This window comes from Alosa pseudoharengus, unplaced genomic scaffold (genome assembly GCF_046254945.1).
Source record: "Alosa pseudoharengus isolate Yale_2024_CS ecotype anadromous, Long Island Sound unplaced genomic scaffold, YU_APseudo_1.1 YU_APseudo_1.1_scf_16, whole genome shotgun sequence".
NCBI lineage: Eukaryota > Metazoa > Chordata > Actinopteri > Clupeiformes > Clupeidae > Alosa > Alosa pseudoharengus.
This window is the reverse complement of record NW_027468630.1, coordinates 5,831,454-5,847,092: the sequence shown is the minus strand read 5'-3', so window position 1 is coordinate 5,847,092 and position 15,639 is coordinate 5,831,454. Positions and strand designations below refer to the sequence as shown.

At 40.2% G+C, this 15,639-nt stretch overlaps 1 protein-coding gene across 2 annotated transcripts; it reads left to right on the top strand.

Annotated features, from left to right (window-relative positions):
• The first annotated feature begins 115 nt into the window (after positions 1-115).
• Positions 116-7,996, top strand: LOC143125416 (major histocompatibility complex class I-related protein 1). Of its 2 annotated transcripts, XM_076286866.1 has the most exons (5): positions 120-206; positions 4,818-4,939; positions 5,098-5,367; positions 5,485-5,757; positions 6,011-7,996. In XM_076286866.1, exons 2-5 carry the CDS (start codon positions 4,924-4,926, stop codon positions 6,232-6,234), a joined length of 783 nt encoding a protein of 260 aa, XP_076142981.1. In that variant the 5' UTR covers positions 120-206; positions 4,818-4,923; the 3' UTR covers positions 6,235-7,996. The 2 variants fall into 2 exon arrangements, with proteins under 2 accessions (XP_076142980.1, XP_076142981.1); XM_076286865.1 differs by lacking the exon at positions 4,818-4,939 and having other exon boundaries at positions 116-206.
• The last annotated feature ends 7,643 nt before the right edge of the window (positions 7,997-15,639 follow it).

The window sequence follows — 15,639 nt, the reverse complement described above, 5'->3', positions numbered from 1 at the left end:
GTCTAATGTCGAGAAGATTCCTTCCATTTGATTTCAAGCTCCCTTCGTATCAGTAACGTCGCCATCAACATCGGTAATCAAAGCAACTTTGTTTCGTTTTTCGTTTTGTAGGAACATCTCCGCCATGGACAAAAAGTAGCTTCATGCAACTATGATCATTCAGCTTTGTGCAATTTTGCTTGGATTGTCCTCGCTTAACGCAAGAGGTAGGCCAACGCCTTTGTTTAGTTGTAAGAGAAGTTATTAGTCTATATGAGGTGTTCTAAAAAGATAGGCAATTTTATATTCATCACATGTAAATATAGCATAACATATGCAGTTATTAGATGAACGTACTTAAAAGTCTGTGTAAAAAAAAATACATGCATGCATGTAATCAAGAAAAACATCTATTCTCCAAAAAAAGAACAGGGAGGATCAGAGGTGGTAAGTAAGGAAGTACAAATAGGCTATTTAAGTTCATGCCTACTTAAGTAGCATAGCCTATCTATACTTTATTAGTATTTATTTTTCTAACATTTATTTCCATACTCCCCCTACATTTTCAATAAATAACTGTAGTTTCTACTCCTTACATTTTCAAAACTGGTTAGTTACTTTTGTGTTAATACATTTGAGGACAGTTATCAACTATTTTTTTATTTGTGTGCTTTTCCAACATCAAGGCTGATTTCGAACTAAATGGATGGGGCAACAATAGTGATGCAAAATGGGAGTTGACTTTGCAACTGGTGCTGCCAAAACAATGTTTGGCCTATGAAACTTCTAGTCAAATTCAGAGCTTTATCAGAACGTGTAGGTACAGACGAGAAAACATTCTATTCTTTGTTTGTTTTTTCCTTTTTAAAATGGGTGGGGAAATGTATGGAGGTAAATCTGTGTCAAGTCTTGTGCACTTGTACAGTACATAGAATTTGTGCACTTGTACACGAAAGTCACAAATGTGTATCAAATCTGACGTTGCAGAATTTTTTTTCTGCCCTGTAAATACAACATAGAGGTTACAAGTTCACAAATTCCTTATTGCAGGTACACAAATCCCATGCTACACCTCAGAAATGAGAAGTTTCCTCTGCTCATGATTTTGCTACCGTCACCTACACATCTGTGTAATATTATCTCACAAATGAATGTATTTGTCTATTTGCGTTCGGGCATTTTTATGTGAGCACAACTCAACACAACTGCTTGAATCTGCAGCTACTGTACGAGTCTCAAGTTCTATTTTCAGCAGCTCTCACTTCTGCACATTCTGCACCATGCCTTTGCCAAGTTGTAGAACTATTTTTTCTACCACGTAAATACAACATAGAGGTTACAAGTTCACAAATTCCTTATTACAGGTACACAAATCCCATGCTACATCTCTCAAATGAAAAGTTTTCTACGCTCAAGGTTTTGCTGTTATCACAGCAGTAAATTTGTAGCAAAAGTCCTGCGTACTACTACCTCCACTACTTATACTTTTAATCCCCCCCCCCCCCCCCCCCCATTTAAGCTATGTACTTCCAAATAACTTCAATATTTGACAACATATCATGAATGGTACTTCAAATAGGTGTTATTTTAAATAGATTGCTGATGGGCTATACATCTTGGAGAACGTCTGTTAACAACTTCTTGCCGTCATCGTGAAGTGTGTATCTCGCGGTTATGGAAATATCATGCAATATGCCATTTTTTATAGTTAGACTTAGAACAATATGTGTTCCCAATTATATAATGTTTCTATAGTGTAACATGTTATTTCACTATATCTTTACGTGGGTTAGGGCACCATACATCCAAATAAGTGCCCTTCATGACCCACAGGCCTTCAGTCTCCACAGGTTAAAGGATAATTCCGGTGTGATTTTGACCTAAAGTGTGTTGAAACATGATACCGAGTGTGAATGTATGTCTCATAGCTAACCTCGGCTTGTCCCCTGCACTCAGAAATCTGGCGCTAGTTAGCCAATGCTACCAACACAGTGTTTCGTTGTGGTGCCTTGGGCATCGGCCTAGCCATGCAAATAAATCACTGTTTTACACCATTTACGAGGCTCAAAGTAGCTTCATACTTCATTGGTAGACTTCCGAGGGCCTTGACATTTAAAACGAGACATAGAGAACTTTGAAAAAGCACTGGTAGTTTATTTACAAGACGATTTATACAGACAGTACCTTAAGGAATTTTAGCGTTCGACGCCATCTTGAATTTAGTCACGATAAGTCGAGCGACAAGTACGAACCAACAAGTATGATAAGGGATCAGATTCCAAAAATAATTCCGTGAAAATGCATGGATTCCAGTTGCTGCTACTGGAAGTGCAGTCCAGTTGCTTGCTTGATTGACAGTGAAATAGTTGTTAAACTGGAATGGTAAAATCCTTCAAGGATAGCATATTTTTTAGTTTTATACTTTAAGTACATTTCAAAGGCTGTACTTTGTTACTTATACTTGATAGAAGAAGTTGAATCACTACTTATACTTTTAGTTTGAACTGCTGTTCAGTTACTAACCTATCGGCCAATCAGAAAATAGGATTTCTCAACCAATCAGGAAATAGTTTTGTTTTGATGTGGGTCCGCAACGTGGAGACTGCTGGTCGTGGAGTGAAATTAGGCCCGGTGCTTCGTCTGATTTTGCTGCGCAGATCAAGATACCGCGGACCGACAAAAAAAGAAAACAAACTTTTCTGCTATCGATGTCATTAAACATGGAGCCATACAATAAAGTGGTGGTATGAGCGTTCATTCAATGCAGGCGTCTGCGCGAGAGAAACTGAAACTAATTGATAACGTTGGTATCAAAGCTCCGCTTCAACCTGTTGAATGCTAGGCTATTTAATTGTTTAACGACACTTAGGCCTAATAGAACAACGTTGATTTTTGGAACTTCCATAGAAACAGAGCAGAGACTGTATAATAGGCTACACCAGGGATTCCCAAGCTGTGGTACCGAGCTGCCACTAGGGGGTACGCGAGATGAAAAGGGCAATGTCGGAAATGTGCTAACAAATATTAATTAATTACTAATCGAATTAGTTCATAAATAATAAACCATTAAAGGAAATCATTTGTAAACTCTATAGCAGACTATGTTTTCGTTAAAAAAAATAAGCTACCCACAATGCAGCGGGCAGCCAGAATATCTGGCGCGTTAGTTTTGTGGAATAGGCTATGTAGAAGGCTACGCAAACATGGAAAACTATCTAAAAACAGGGACACTGTCCAAAAGGACTAATTAAAGCGATCGAAGAAGAGAAGCGAGAGAAACAGAGCAGGAGACCGGTAACGATGGGATGGGGGGCAGAATGATGCAGAATGATGAAGGTGGAGCGCAGGGGGGTAAAAAAAAGGACGAGACAGAAAAGACTGCGGGAAGAAAACGAAAGTAGCCTATGATGAGGCATATAAGGCCTCGGCTTCAAGTGGATTGGGAGACAGACTGCCCAAAGCCACAGTGCATGGTTTGCAGTGAGGTGCTATCTAACCATTCTAATGTTGTTCTCAACACTGTTTTTTTTTAGACAAGTTGCACATTTAGATTTTGCTATTTGTTATCATATAGCGTGGATAATTAAACATGATGCCTGGAATGCGTCAATAGAATGTGCTACTTTTCGGATGGTGGGGGTACGTGAGCCGAGTCAGGATGTAGCAGGAGGTCCGCGGGAAAAAAAGTTTGGGAACCGCGGTACTATAGGGTTCTAGAATAAATAAAACAGTGTGTTTGAAATAATGGAATTTGTGCTCTCACATGAAGCTGGGTCGATGGGACATGGGGAGGGTGGGTCTGTTGAGGGGGCGTGGCGCCACGTGTAGTTCAAGCAGACGTAGGACTTTCATGTACTTCGATCAGGGGGGAGGGGGCGTGGCATTGGCTTTGTTTCTCCCCCCTGAGAAACAAAGTCTCACTCCTTGCAAACTTCAAAACTTGAGAGCCCTGCTGTTGTGTTCGGTAAGGTCTGCTGTTTATTCTGATATATGGTTTGTCATGTGTTGAGTGTTCGTGAGATATTCTACAGAGATTTATTGAGATGGGTGCAGAGCTGTAGGCTATGCTGAGTAGGCTAATTACATTTCTTGAAAATCCTTAATTAATTTTCACCATTGTTTAAAAGCTGAGAAAACTCTCTTTCATCGGATATCTGTGTGATGAGTAGGCCTAGGCTACTAGCGAGTAATTCAACAGAAAACAATGGGTGGCCGCACTTTGTGTCCGTCAGCCTCATCTAATTAGCAGCGTGTTCCCTGAAAGTTGAATGCAGCGGGCAGTAGTAGGCCTATAGTATGCGGGGCACTTCAACTATTTGCGTGAGCATATTAGCCTGTAAAGATACATCAGATCCACAGATCTCGCTATACAGTCATACTTACATAATCGTAGCAGTGGTACGAGAGCATAGCGGCAGTTTCTTAATTGTAGTGTCAAAAAAGTAAAGTGCTGTGCCATATGCTGCCAGGCGGCTCTCTGAAGGTAGGTCAAATCAGCGTGATTTAACTGGGTGCTAATTTCCCAGCCTCAGTATGCATCTGTTTGTGTAGGCTAGGTATGTGATCATGTGCAATGACAATTAATAATAATTGTAATAATAATAAAAAAATCGAAATAGGAAACATGACGAGGCCTTCTGGTGGCCGAGGTCCAAGGCAATTGCCCGACCTTGCCCTATGGTAGCGCCGCCTATGCACTTACTGCAACTTAAAGGTGCAGTCAGCGGTTGTACACGATTTCAAACATTTTTGTCACATTCAGCAATCATCTTCTCACAACCACCAGCTGCCCATTCCGTGAGTACAGTGTAGGCTTTAAACAACCTCTGTCTCTGTAGGCAGCCCAGGCTCAGAAAACTGGAAACAAACAAAGTGGGGGCAGCCTGTTCCCCAAACAAAAACAAAACCCTGCTTGATATTTCTTTGGGAATACTGACTGGAGGGATGAGCTACCTCAGTGGTGTGTTTCTTTTGGTCCTTGGTTGAAATATAATATAAATTATTTCGGACAAAAGTGTCTGCTAATAAAAAAGGAACACGCCTTCCTGTGCAATTACTGACTGTACCTTTAAACTTTGTTGCCTCTATGATGTAATGATTGGTATTGGTTGGTTTTAGATGAATTCACCTATCAACAGTATATTGGCTGTGCCTTCAATCGCCAGGGCCCGGTTGGGCGCTTTTGGCGTTATGGATTTAATACTAAAGACATTATGCAAGTGGATCTGAAGAATGAGGCTGTTGTGGCTGTAAGTGATGAGGGCAATTTTATGGCAGAAGAAAGACAAAGTAAAGTTTATTTCAAAGACAAGGAATATAAACTGATGAGGATATGTTCTGCAGTAAATACGGTCTTCTTGCAGTCCAACAACTCCCTCTCCAAAGATGGTAAGTCTGATCTCATTGACTCTTCTAAACACTGAAGGATAACTCTCAATCTTAACAAACATTTTTAAGCACTGCAGTATATGTCATTCCAAACATCTGTGTTGTTTCCCATTGCAGCTAAACCCACTGTCAGAGTGTCTTTGGAAGAGTTGGAGGGTAAGGAGTACATCATGTGCTCTGTACAGGGATTCTCCCCAAACACCATTAGCGTGCGCTGGGTTTATAAAGGAAAAATTGTGCACTTTGCTAGAACAACCACTGGGCTTCTGCCTCGCAAAGATGGAACATTCCAGATCACCAGTTATCTGACTCTGGGGAACAAGACACTTCAGGACATTGTCTGTGAGACAGAGCACATCAGCATTGAAGGAACTTTACAGGCCACCCTTGGTAAGATGTTCTTGGGTACACAATACTTGCGGTTTACATTGAAGAAATAGCATCCTAGAGGGTGTAAAATCTCATAATCAAGAAACACGTACTATACAACGCCTCATCCATCATGTATAAATGTAAAATATTGTACCAGAACTCTACATAAATCAGAGAAGAATCAGTATTTTAAGAATTTGTGAAAATAGCATTGGTGCAGTGAAACATTTTTAATGAAATATTATATCTATACAATCTTTGTTCATTTCAGACGACAAGTATTCAATGGGAATCTTAGTTGGAGTTGGCATCCTGTCATTCTTTCTGGCATGCCTGACACCAGTGGGTGTAACTGCTTTTATTTCCTGTATGAAGAGGAGGCCCCAGAGCTCACTTAATGACTCTTTGGAACAGTCTAGTGATAACAGTGTTAACCCTGCTTCTGTGAGTCTAATGGATATCGAGCCTCAGGCGGAGCAGGACCCAGTGGCATAAACAAAACACCTGTTGCTGTTCAGAGCAGGCCCTCTTGTGGATACTTTGGAGAGTGTAGTGTACTTTGAGCTGGTGAATTCAGTTTTGAAGGAACAATGCAAATTGAATATGTACTTTTTGGGATCTTGGTTGGTTAATATTAAAGAAGGAGCATTTATTCACACACGGAAGATAAATGAAAACAAATAATATTGAACAGAACCCCCAATCCCCGAAACATTGAAGGATAGAAGTAATCATACAGTGCCATATTAAATAACACAAATTTAATTTTCTTGAGGTCACTATTTGTGGTTGAGTACCCGAGTGGTGAAGGAGAAATCAGGCCGAGACAGCAGGTTTAAGAGGGCCCACGGTGTTTTATTTACAACGTGAAACAATAATCAAAAATACAGTTGACTTCCTATCCGACACTCGATCACACCCAACGTGAAGTAAAAGGAAAAAGACAAACAAAACATTTAACATGACACAAATATTTAAAGGTCTCTTATGGCTACATGCCACTATATATAACAGACCTGACCGCAGGACTCACACCAGCCCCTTACCGCGTGTCATAAAACATCGAACTCCTGCATAGAGAAAAGCCGGCGTTTAAATGGCCAATTAATTAATTACTTCTGCCGACACCGGCGAAGTCTAAACACCCAAAACGGGCACACCACCTCTACCTGCATAGTGGACATCTAAAGCAAACATCATGACATCAAAAGTTACCATAGCACACCCCCAAAAACACATGATCAAATATTAAGCAACATTCCTCGCGTGCAAAGGAACGCTGCGCCCAACATGAAACATACATCATTAATTAAATAATAATCAAAGAATCATAGTGCAATGTGCTGCTGAGGTGGCACATCACACTATTGAAGTAAAACATTAATACATCTTTTTACAAGCAAACAGATACATGATGAATCCTGACACAAATCTAACAGTGGGGGCCTGTCAACTTATAAACATACAGCATAAAAGTAGAGATAAAGAAACCACATAGTTTGACAGAGCTAAAACAAAAGGCACAAATGCACATTTTCTTCAAAATCTTTAAATATGCAACATACAATTGTTTTCAAACAAAAATGCTTTTTTAATTCACAACAAAAGCATTTGAAGACTAAAATCAGAATGAAAATGACCAAATATTATTTTCTTGGCTATATAGGCCTACTGTACAGTGTCAAGCGCAGTAAATCACCAAAATGCAAAAGCACAATATTAAGAATACTAATACATATTAGTTGTTCATGATGAATTTATCATTTCATAATTGTAGGACTAGCAGCCTTTCTTCCCATTTTGATCACAAATTACCCCTGCAATCTCAGGTTTTATTAAATTACATGGACATGGTCTTGTGGAGTGTAGCATACATTATATATGTTTATATTATAGAATCTTGCTACGGTATTTTGCTGGCTAGTTTGTAATTGGTTTGTGCCAATATGTATTCATGTGTTTAGCTGTTGACCAGTGCTAGTGAGAGATGATGAGTAGATGCTGACATCCTGGGCTAGTTCTTGAACATGTCACACAGGAGTTTCTCCATGGGCGTGTTCCCAAAGATCCGGTGGAAGAAGAGGAGCTCAATCCGCTCTGAGCTCACCAGCCTCAAAGATGGCAGCAGTAACAGCAACCTCCCAAACCTGCACACACATGCACCGCATGTGTTAAGTGGGTGTTAATGTGTTAAATGTAAAGTTGGATGTTGGAAAACCAAAATACCCACCCTCTACAATAAAGTATTCATAAGTTACTTTTAATACCAAGGTCAACTACAAAATAATAATGTGTTAAGCACTGTAGACAGTCTCAGGTATACTTACCAAAAAGAAACTTAGAAACTTTAGAAACTTTTGGTTGCGCCATCCAACATTTTTTGAGTTTTGAAATTGCAAATACAGTCTAGAAATGTATTAAAACCCCTGAAAATGTTGTGCAGCCATTAAGACTTGTTTAAACACACTCTTACAACTTCAAAAAATTTATTCTGTCCATTTTCAACACATTTTCAAAAGTCTTATTTGTCAATGACCTGTGTGTGTGTGTGTGTGTGTGTGTGTGAGCACAATATACCTGGCAGGTTGGTCTGGGTAATGTGCACGGATGTACTGGCCAAGGATCACTTGTGATTGGTCCTGCAAGTTCTCCACCTGATCAGGATCCTTTAGACCTCGACCTTGAGCTAGACCTCGATCAGAGGCAGAGACAGGGAAGGGAGACAAAATAAACGTATTAAGAGGGCAACACATATTGAATATGAGCTTTTCTGATCTAATCATATGATGATAACATTTTATTTCTGGTCCTCACAAATCATGTCTACAAACATGCATATCTACTTCACCTATACTGTTACTTTTTAACCATTATTGACCACAATCTAAACATTGCACTTATTTAAATGAAAAATCATTCTTATTTCTAACTACAACCATGCCCCACCTGGCTTGAACAGGACGATTGCTTTGAAGCAGGTCAGCTCAGTGCGGTCAGGGATCAGTGGTGTGCAGGTCTGGTCACAAGCAGCCCGAGCTCGCCCGATATTTAAAAAAAACGGACCTCAACTCGGACCACGAATATTAATTAAGACAAAATTATACCCGACCCGCGATCCGACCCGCTTATTTACAAAATCGTTGGTTATAGCCTAGTCTACCATGCAGTGTGACAGTAGGACATTTCTGTAAAACAAACAAATTTATTTGCGAAACTTTATGCAGCAGAACACACAGCATGTGGATAATGTTTGCACAGACTGAGAATAAGAGTGCAAGCACACATGCAACCTGCTACGGATTAGCTGGTGGAGGCAGCAAGGTAGGCAAGAGAGATGAAGTACATTGCTGGTCAAAACGTTAGCATAAGAACTGGTTTATAATGCTGAATGAAGCACAAAGGTTTACTGAAGTTAAAGCACATACTGTAAATCCTCAAATTGTGACCTGGGTCTTTTTTTACTTAGGCTGGCAAAGCACAGGTCTTTATTTGGGGCAGGCCCTTATTCTTTACTATATTAGGCTTCTGTTTTACAATTTTATTCTTAGAAATAAAGTAGGCCTAGGCTAAAAGGCTACTCATAAAATAACAACTTGCCAGATACACCTGAACAATAACAAATTAGCGTAGATAACAGCAAGTTAAGGATATATTTTTTCTAACGTGTTTTATTATGAGACATGCGTTTCATTTAGAGCGGCTACAGGCTATTCAAAGCAAAAGATTTTTGTTTTGTTTTGGGATTTAATTTACTTTTGGACTGTATGATATTGCTAAATGTTGGGACTGATGGACACTGAAATCTGGGGGGTATTTGATGGTTCACTATTAAGTTTCATGTAGTTGAAAGAGTGTCGGATTTCTACCTGCTTAATGCGGGACAAAGGCAGCCGCTTTCATTTCATTGAACGTGTGCTGTGCTTTAATGGAAATCTTATAGCCAAGTAGCCTAAATTGAGTTATTTTTAATAATGCTTGATTTAGTTTTTTTATTAAATCCTTAGGCTGGAATGCATCGTGGCAACATTGTGTTTAAATGTAGTAGGCCTAGTAACTGCTTTAGCTTCTGGCAGCAACTGACTGGTAGCTGAGAGAGATGTGTTGGAGACATTTTTTATTGGTAACAGTAGGCTTGCAACTTTGAGGCCGGCGGCCTATTAAACCAACCAATAATATAAAATATTTAGAAGAGCTTTTATTTCATTGAGTTAAATCGAAACAATGTCTTCTAGTGCTCGTGGACTGATAGCCCTACTGGTAGGCAATTATTACCCCGGCTTGTATTTGGGTGCCGGCCTTTATTTGTCCAAATAATTATCTGAGGCCCGGCTATAAATAGAATCCCGGCCAAAATTTGAGGATTTACGATACAGGTACACCGTTTAAAGTTACAGACACAACGAACTAAGGTAACTTTTATAAGCAAACCTACCATGGCATGACCTATACATAGATATGGCTGTCTGTAGTCTGTGTAACATTACATTTATTCCTCCAGGCGCCCTTTACCCATGACATCCCTTATCAAATGCTCACGGCTGTAGGCTAAAAGTTTAACGTGGGCAGGTAAAGTAGGCTAGGCTATCAGTATTATTTTACTGAGCGACTTGTGCCTAGTCTAAAAAGCTGTTCCAGGTGAGTGTATAATATGAAGCAATTGCTTGCTTGAGGTCTGGGAATTGCACTTACTCGGTTTGGCTGGGAGGGCTTGCCTCGTTTGTGATGAGTCATGTTGGTGGTGCCTGTTTTGTGGCTGTCATAGCCTACTTTTAGCTTCACAAGAAGTGCATAGAATATAACTTGCACTACTCATCTTCTTTAAGAACCTTTCCAAATATTTCCCATATATCACTTTTTCCTGGAGGGGTGTCTTTATTATTTTAACTTCTCGCGTCTCCAGCTTCTCTACCATCTCCATCTTCATCCTCACACAGGTAGCCTATATGGCAAGTAGCGCTCTGTGCATATGAAATGCGCTATACAAATAAAACTGACCTGACTTGACTATGTGGCAAGTATGCTGCAACCAATGATATATTTATTTGAAAAGCAATTATGAGTTAAATATTGATGTTAGCCTTCTCGTGATACTTTAAGTATTTGTTTTAAAAATATATATATATATATTTAATTAATTTGAACTGACCCGCCCGCAAATGACCCCAATATCATTAAAATATTTTTAATGAAGGTGATCGCTTAATTTAGGGCGGACCACGCAACACTGTCAGGGATCAAGGAAGCGGCTGAAGATTTCCTGTAGCAAACGCACATCCACGCCAGGTAGCGTGGTCTTGCAAGACATGCTGGGAGCCAGATCCGGCAGTGAGAGTAGAGGGCAGCTCTCCAGTGGCAGTGACCACTGGATGGCACACAGCAGGAAGAGTTCACTCCAAGCCTCCTCAAGAAGAATCACCTTATGGAAACACACCAGTGAAACCAACATCCACGTTCACAACTTTCATTACCGTCATCAACATCAGGAAATGTTCAAGGCTTCCACTAAAGGGGCAGCCGTGGCCTACTGGTTAGTGCTTTGGACTCATAACTTGTGTTATGAAAGGTCAAAGTAACAAATATTAAATAAAAAGTAAATTACAAAGTAAAATGTCATGTAAGTCAAATCACCAAGTATCAAATTTAAATCTATAAACGGTCATTAAATGTAATCTAATTTGAAGTTTAAATCAATGTCATTTGAATTTTGAATTGTTAAACTTAAAATCAATTGAATAAGAAGTTGAATTAATTTGAAGTCATACATTACATTTAAATTTCCCTGTTGTTTTCATTTTGAATGAGACTTAGGGCTGTATTTTGGGTCACCAGCGCATGGCGTAAAGTTCGTTATTCACCGGCGCGAAGTTGAATTCGTTATTTTGCACCTTTATTTTTTAAGCATTGCGCCCAGGGGTGTGGCAATTAACAACCTAGGGAGGGACCTGGCGCATTGTCTAAAAATTGCTATCATACACCACCTAAACCTGGTCAGAAGTCAATGGCGAGTTGTTCATATGCTATTTTAAGAGCGCATGTCAACAGTCATATTGGCAGGTGCACGCACCATCCTTCTATCATTCATGAACGCACACCAGCGCACGTCCATGCAAAGCATTACAAATTGCACGATTACAATGGTAAACATAATTAGAATAAAGATATAACGAAATACTGTACATCTCATGATGAGTAGTTATTCACCATCATTTGCAAATTGGTAATGACGGTTAAAAGTGATTAGGGGAGAGGCGAGAGACACGTATGGAGCACAGCTGAAGACGAACTGTCACGAGATATAAGCAACTCCTCTGCAGGATAAATGTTGTTTTATTCAGTCATTTGAGCAACATTAGGTTGCTTTTTCCAGCCTATGTTTTTGGATGGTAACCCATTGTCAGTCAATAGTGAAAGTAACTCTATATAACTGTCTTGTCGTTGACTCACTCCTTGGTGAAGTTAGTTTCACTTTGCCAATGAGTTCAAATAATAGACGAGTGCAAATGCGTGAAGGCTATGCTAGGTTTTAGTAAAGCATGGTTTAAGAATGACTATTCCATACGGTCTGGCAAGCAGCCTCCTTCAAATGCGCCATTGAATACCAAAATACAGATGCATTTATTTGACATATCGCGTGTTGCGCCGTTAAAGGGAATGACAAATGTCATTCTCATTGGTTTAAAATGATGTTACGCCCCAAACACACCCATATGACTGATTAAAAGACCTAGGAACACCTTGTTACGCCATGCGCTCCACTTTTGAGAACGAAACCCCTCCCAATGTGAACTGGACATCCTACTAAATTTGAATAGACTTTTGACGAGTGACGATGCACTTTAGAATGTCATGATAGGGCCCTTAATATTATAGCCTCATGCAATTCCGTGCGCCACCATTTAATTCGAATGCTTTTACTTTGGACTTTGGTGTTTAGGTTGTACTGTCACCTGTCAATCATGCTCTGTCCCCCGCCCCCCCCTCCACTGAATCTGAGTCGATTTATCAGGTCTTTCGTAATAGTTTCTTGTTTTCTTTTGTTACCATAACAACGTATGCTAATCCGTACGGTACATAGCCATGAACTGTTTATTTCTATGAGTGGTAGCCATGGCGAACATTTTGGATAGTGAGGTAAGACTTTTCATCATCGAAAAACTTCGATTTGCCACAAACTTGAACAAAGCTGAACACAGATCACACGAATGATGCGCTACGTTTTCACATCGACTGGCTTCAAAGACCTGATAAATTGACTCAGATTGAGTAGCCCTGTTTTATATAGGATGCTTTCTCTGTTTGGGAATTTACGTTCTTCTTTTTCCGGAAAATGTCCATAATCCATAATATCATGCACATAGAAATAAAGAAGAAATAGCCTAGGCCTAGCCTAAAGCTTTGCCATTTAGAACAAGGACATTAAAACGTGTCTGTGTTGCAATCTTGTCTCAACTTCAATCATGTAATTTAAAAGCAATACAGGCTAATCATTTCTATGTAGGCTTAACAATAATGGCTGACATAATATTTTCCTTTTATTGAAAGTTTGATTCATGAAACGTCAAAACATGTCGGGCCATATAGGGTTTGGTTTAATTAGTTTCCTTTTCACTCTCGTCCATAGCGTGTTGAGGTTGATAATACTTCGTCCTGGTTCAGAAACTAAGTAGTGTCTACTGCGGGCGTTAAGTGGCTGGGAGACCGATTGGATCATTGACTGGGATTGGCTGCGATAATTTATGCAAACCAACAGATGTCACTGTGTTTTCCTTTTCTTCCATGTTTCGAAGCTTCGGCACATTAGGGAAATGTGTCGAGTAGCGCTCGAGGCTTCATTTACCCATTACTAACATAAACAGAGCACAAAAAACTGAAAAGTCAGCAGAGCTTACGTGCCGGTAACAGGTAGTCTAGGCAGGTCTCACAAACACAGAAACGACGATCAGACAAAGAACAATGAACAACACAGGGTTTAAATACTCAACAAACGAACTGAGATACAATGCAGGTGGGAAGGTAATTGGGAGATAATAGGCAAGACAGGAAACAGACCAAATAAAGACAAGGGTGTGGCAACAGGAAAAAACTGAAATGTGAAACGAAAAACATAGAGCAACACCAGAGGGAGCCAAAAACAACCAGTCCTATAGGCTCCCTGACATAAAATTGTGGTCAATTTGTGGAAAAACACTTAAGATACGTTAAAATGAACTGAATATGAGCTGCTAACTGACATTTTAAACTAAACGCCCATACACGACTGAACGAGGGGAGGCAGCGCGACCCCATGCGTATGTTGTGTCGTGCAAGTGGATCGGTACAGTTAAACGTCCCACATACTCGACGCACCCGACCAGTAGCGCGACAATGACGTCACAGAAGCGCTGTAACCAGGGTAGGAATTTCACGGCGGCCACGACAGCCATGCCCGTCGTAGCCCCTTGAGTTGGCTGTGAAGCCCCTTTGAAAATCATAGGTTTACAGGCCACGGTGGCCTTGGTGCCCCCTTCTTTCAATATTCTGCTTTGCGTCCTACTAATAGCGATTTTTATTTAGCCTGTGGCCTGTCAAAATAATCTTAGCATTCACAGCGCAAATTAATGTGGGTTGGGTGGAGAAAGTGACAGCGCAAGAAAGTGCGTCCAAATTCACCCATTCTTCTCAGTGGAACTACTCGCGAAGTATTCATCTATTCATCGCCTATTCATCACTAGTGACACTTTTTGCACCTCACTAGTTAACTAGTCGAATGGAAATTGCCATGACTAGTTCACTAGTGGGTGTTTTGGTGCACACTAGTAAACTAGTGACACTTTTTAGACCTCACTAGTTAACTAGTGGGCATTTGTGTCTTCACTAGTTAACTAGTGAGCAGTTCTGCCTTCACTAGTTTACATGTAAGTGTCACACTGAAGCCACTAGTTTACTAGCTAGAGTTCCTTTGGCCAGCATGTTAACTTGTGTGCCACATGCAAATGTTGTGGGTGGGATTTCGTGAAATTCAGCATGTGATTGGTTGTCATGTTCTATTTGGACATAAGGAGCCAATAGAAAGCCTCAATTTCCAGAATTCTCCGCCTCCTAATTTGAATTCTGCGCCACTAGTTGACTAGTGTGAATTTTGTCTTGAACTAGTTTACTAGTATACATTTATGACCTCACTAGTTAACTAGTTTGGACAAATGATGCATCAACTAGTTAACTAGTGAGCCTTCTGCCATCACCTAGCTAGCTAGTAAGCCATTTATGGTTCACTAGTTAACTAGTGACATTGACCTACTGCAACTAGTTAACTAGTGAGGTGTTTTGCCTTCACTAGTAAACATGTGCACATTTTTGGCTGTCACTAGTTAACTAGTGAGACCCAAAAGCCTTCAACTAGCTGACTGGTATGCATTTTGGCCTTTACTAGTTAACTAGTAGACATTTCTGGCTCTCACTAGTTAACTAGTGAAGCTAAAATGTGTTCACTAGTTAACTAGTGAGCCTTTTGGCTCCCACTAGTTAACTAGTGTGCATATTTTGGCCCTCACTAGTTAACTAGTTCACACAAACATGGCTCACTAGTTAACTAGTTGACAAAAATGTCTTACATGTACATGACAATTATGCCTGATATCAAGATATCAGAATAAATGCTCAATCGGCTTTCCATACTACCCACAAATTTCGCCTGACTCCTGCAATACAACACAACTCATTCCGACACTAGAGCGGGTGCCCTGGTTCGCGCAATTCAAAGCCTTTGAGTCAGATTCCAAAGCAGTCACGTGGGTGTGTGTCCCAAACGAAGCTTCAGACGTCACACTCACAAACCGAGGCCTCGTTTGTCATCAGTCACGTGATTTTTATGGAAACGACACAAGCCTCAAACCGGGGCTTCATCTGGCACGCCCCTTTCTG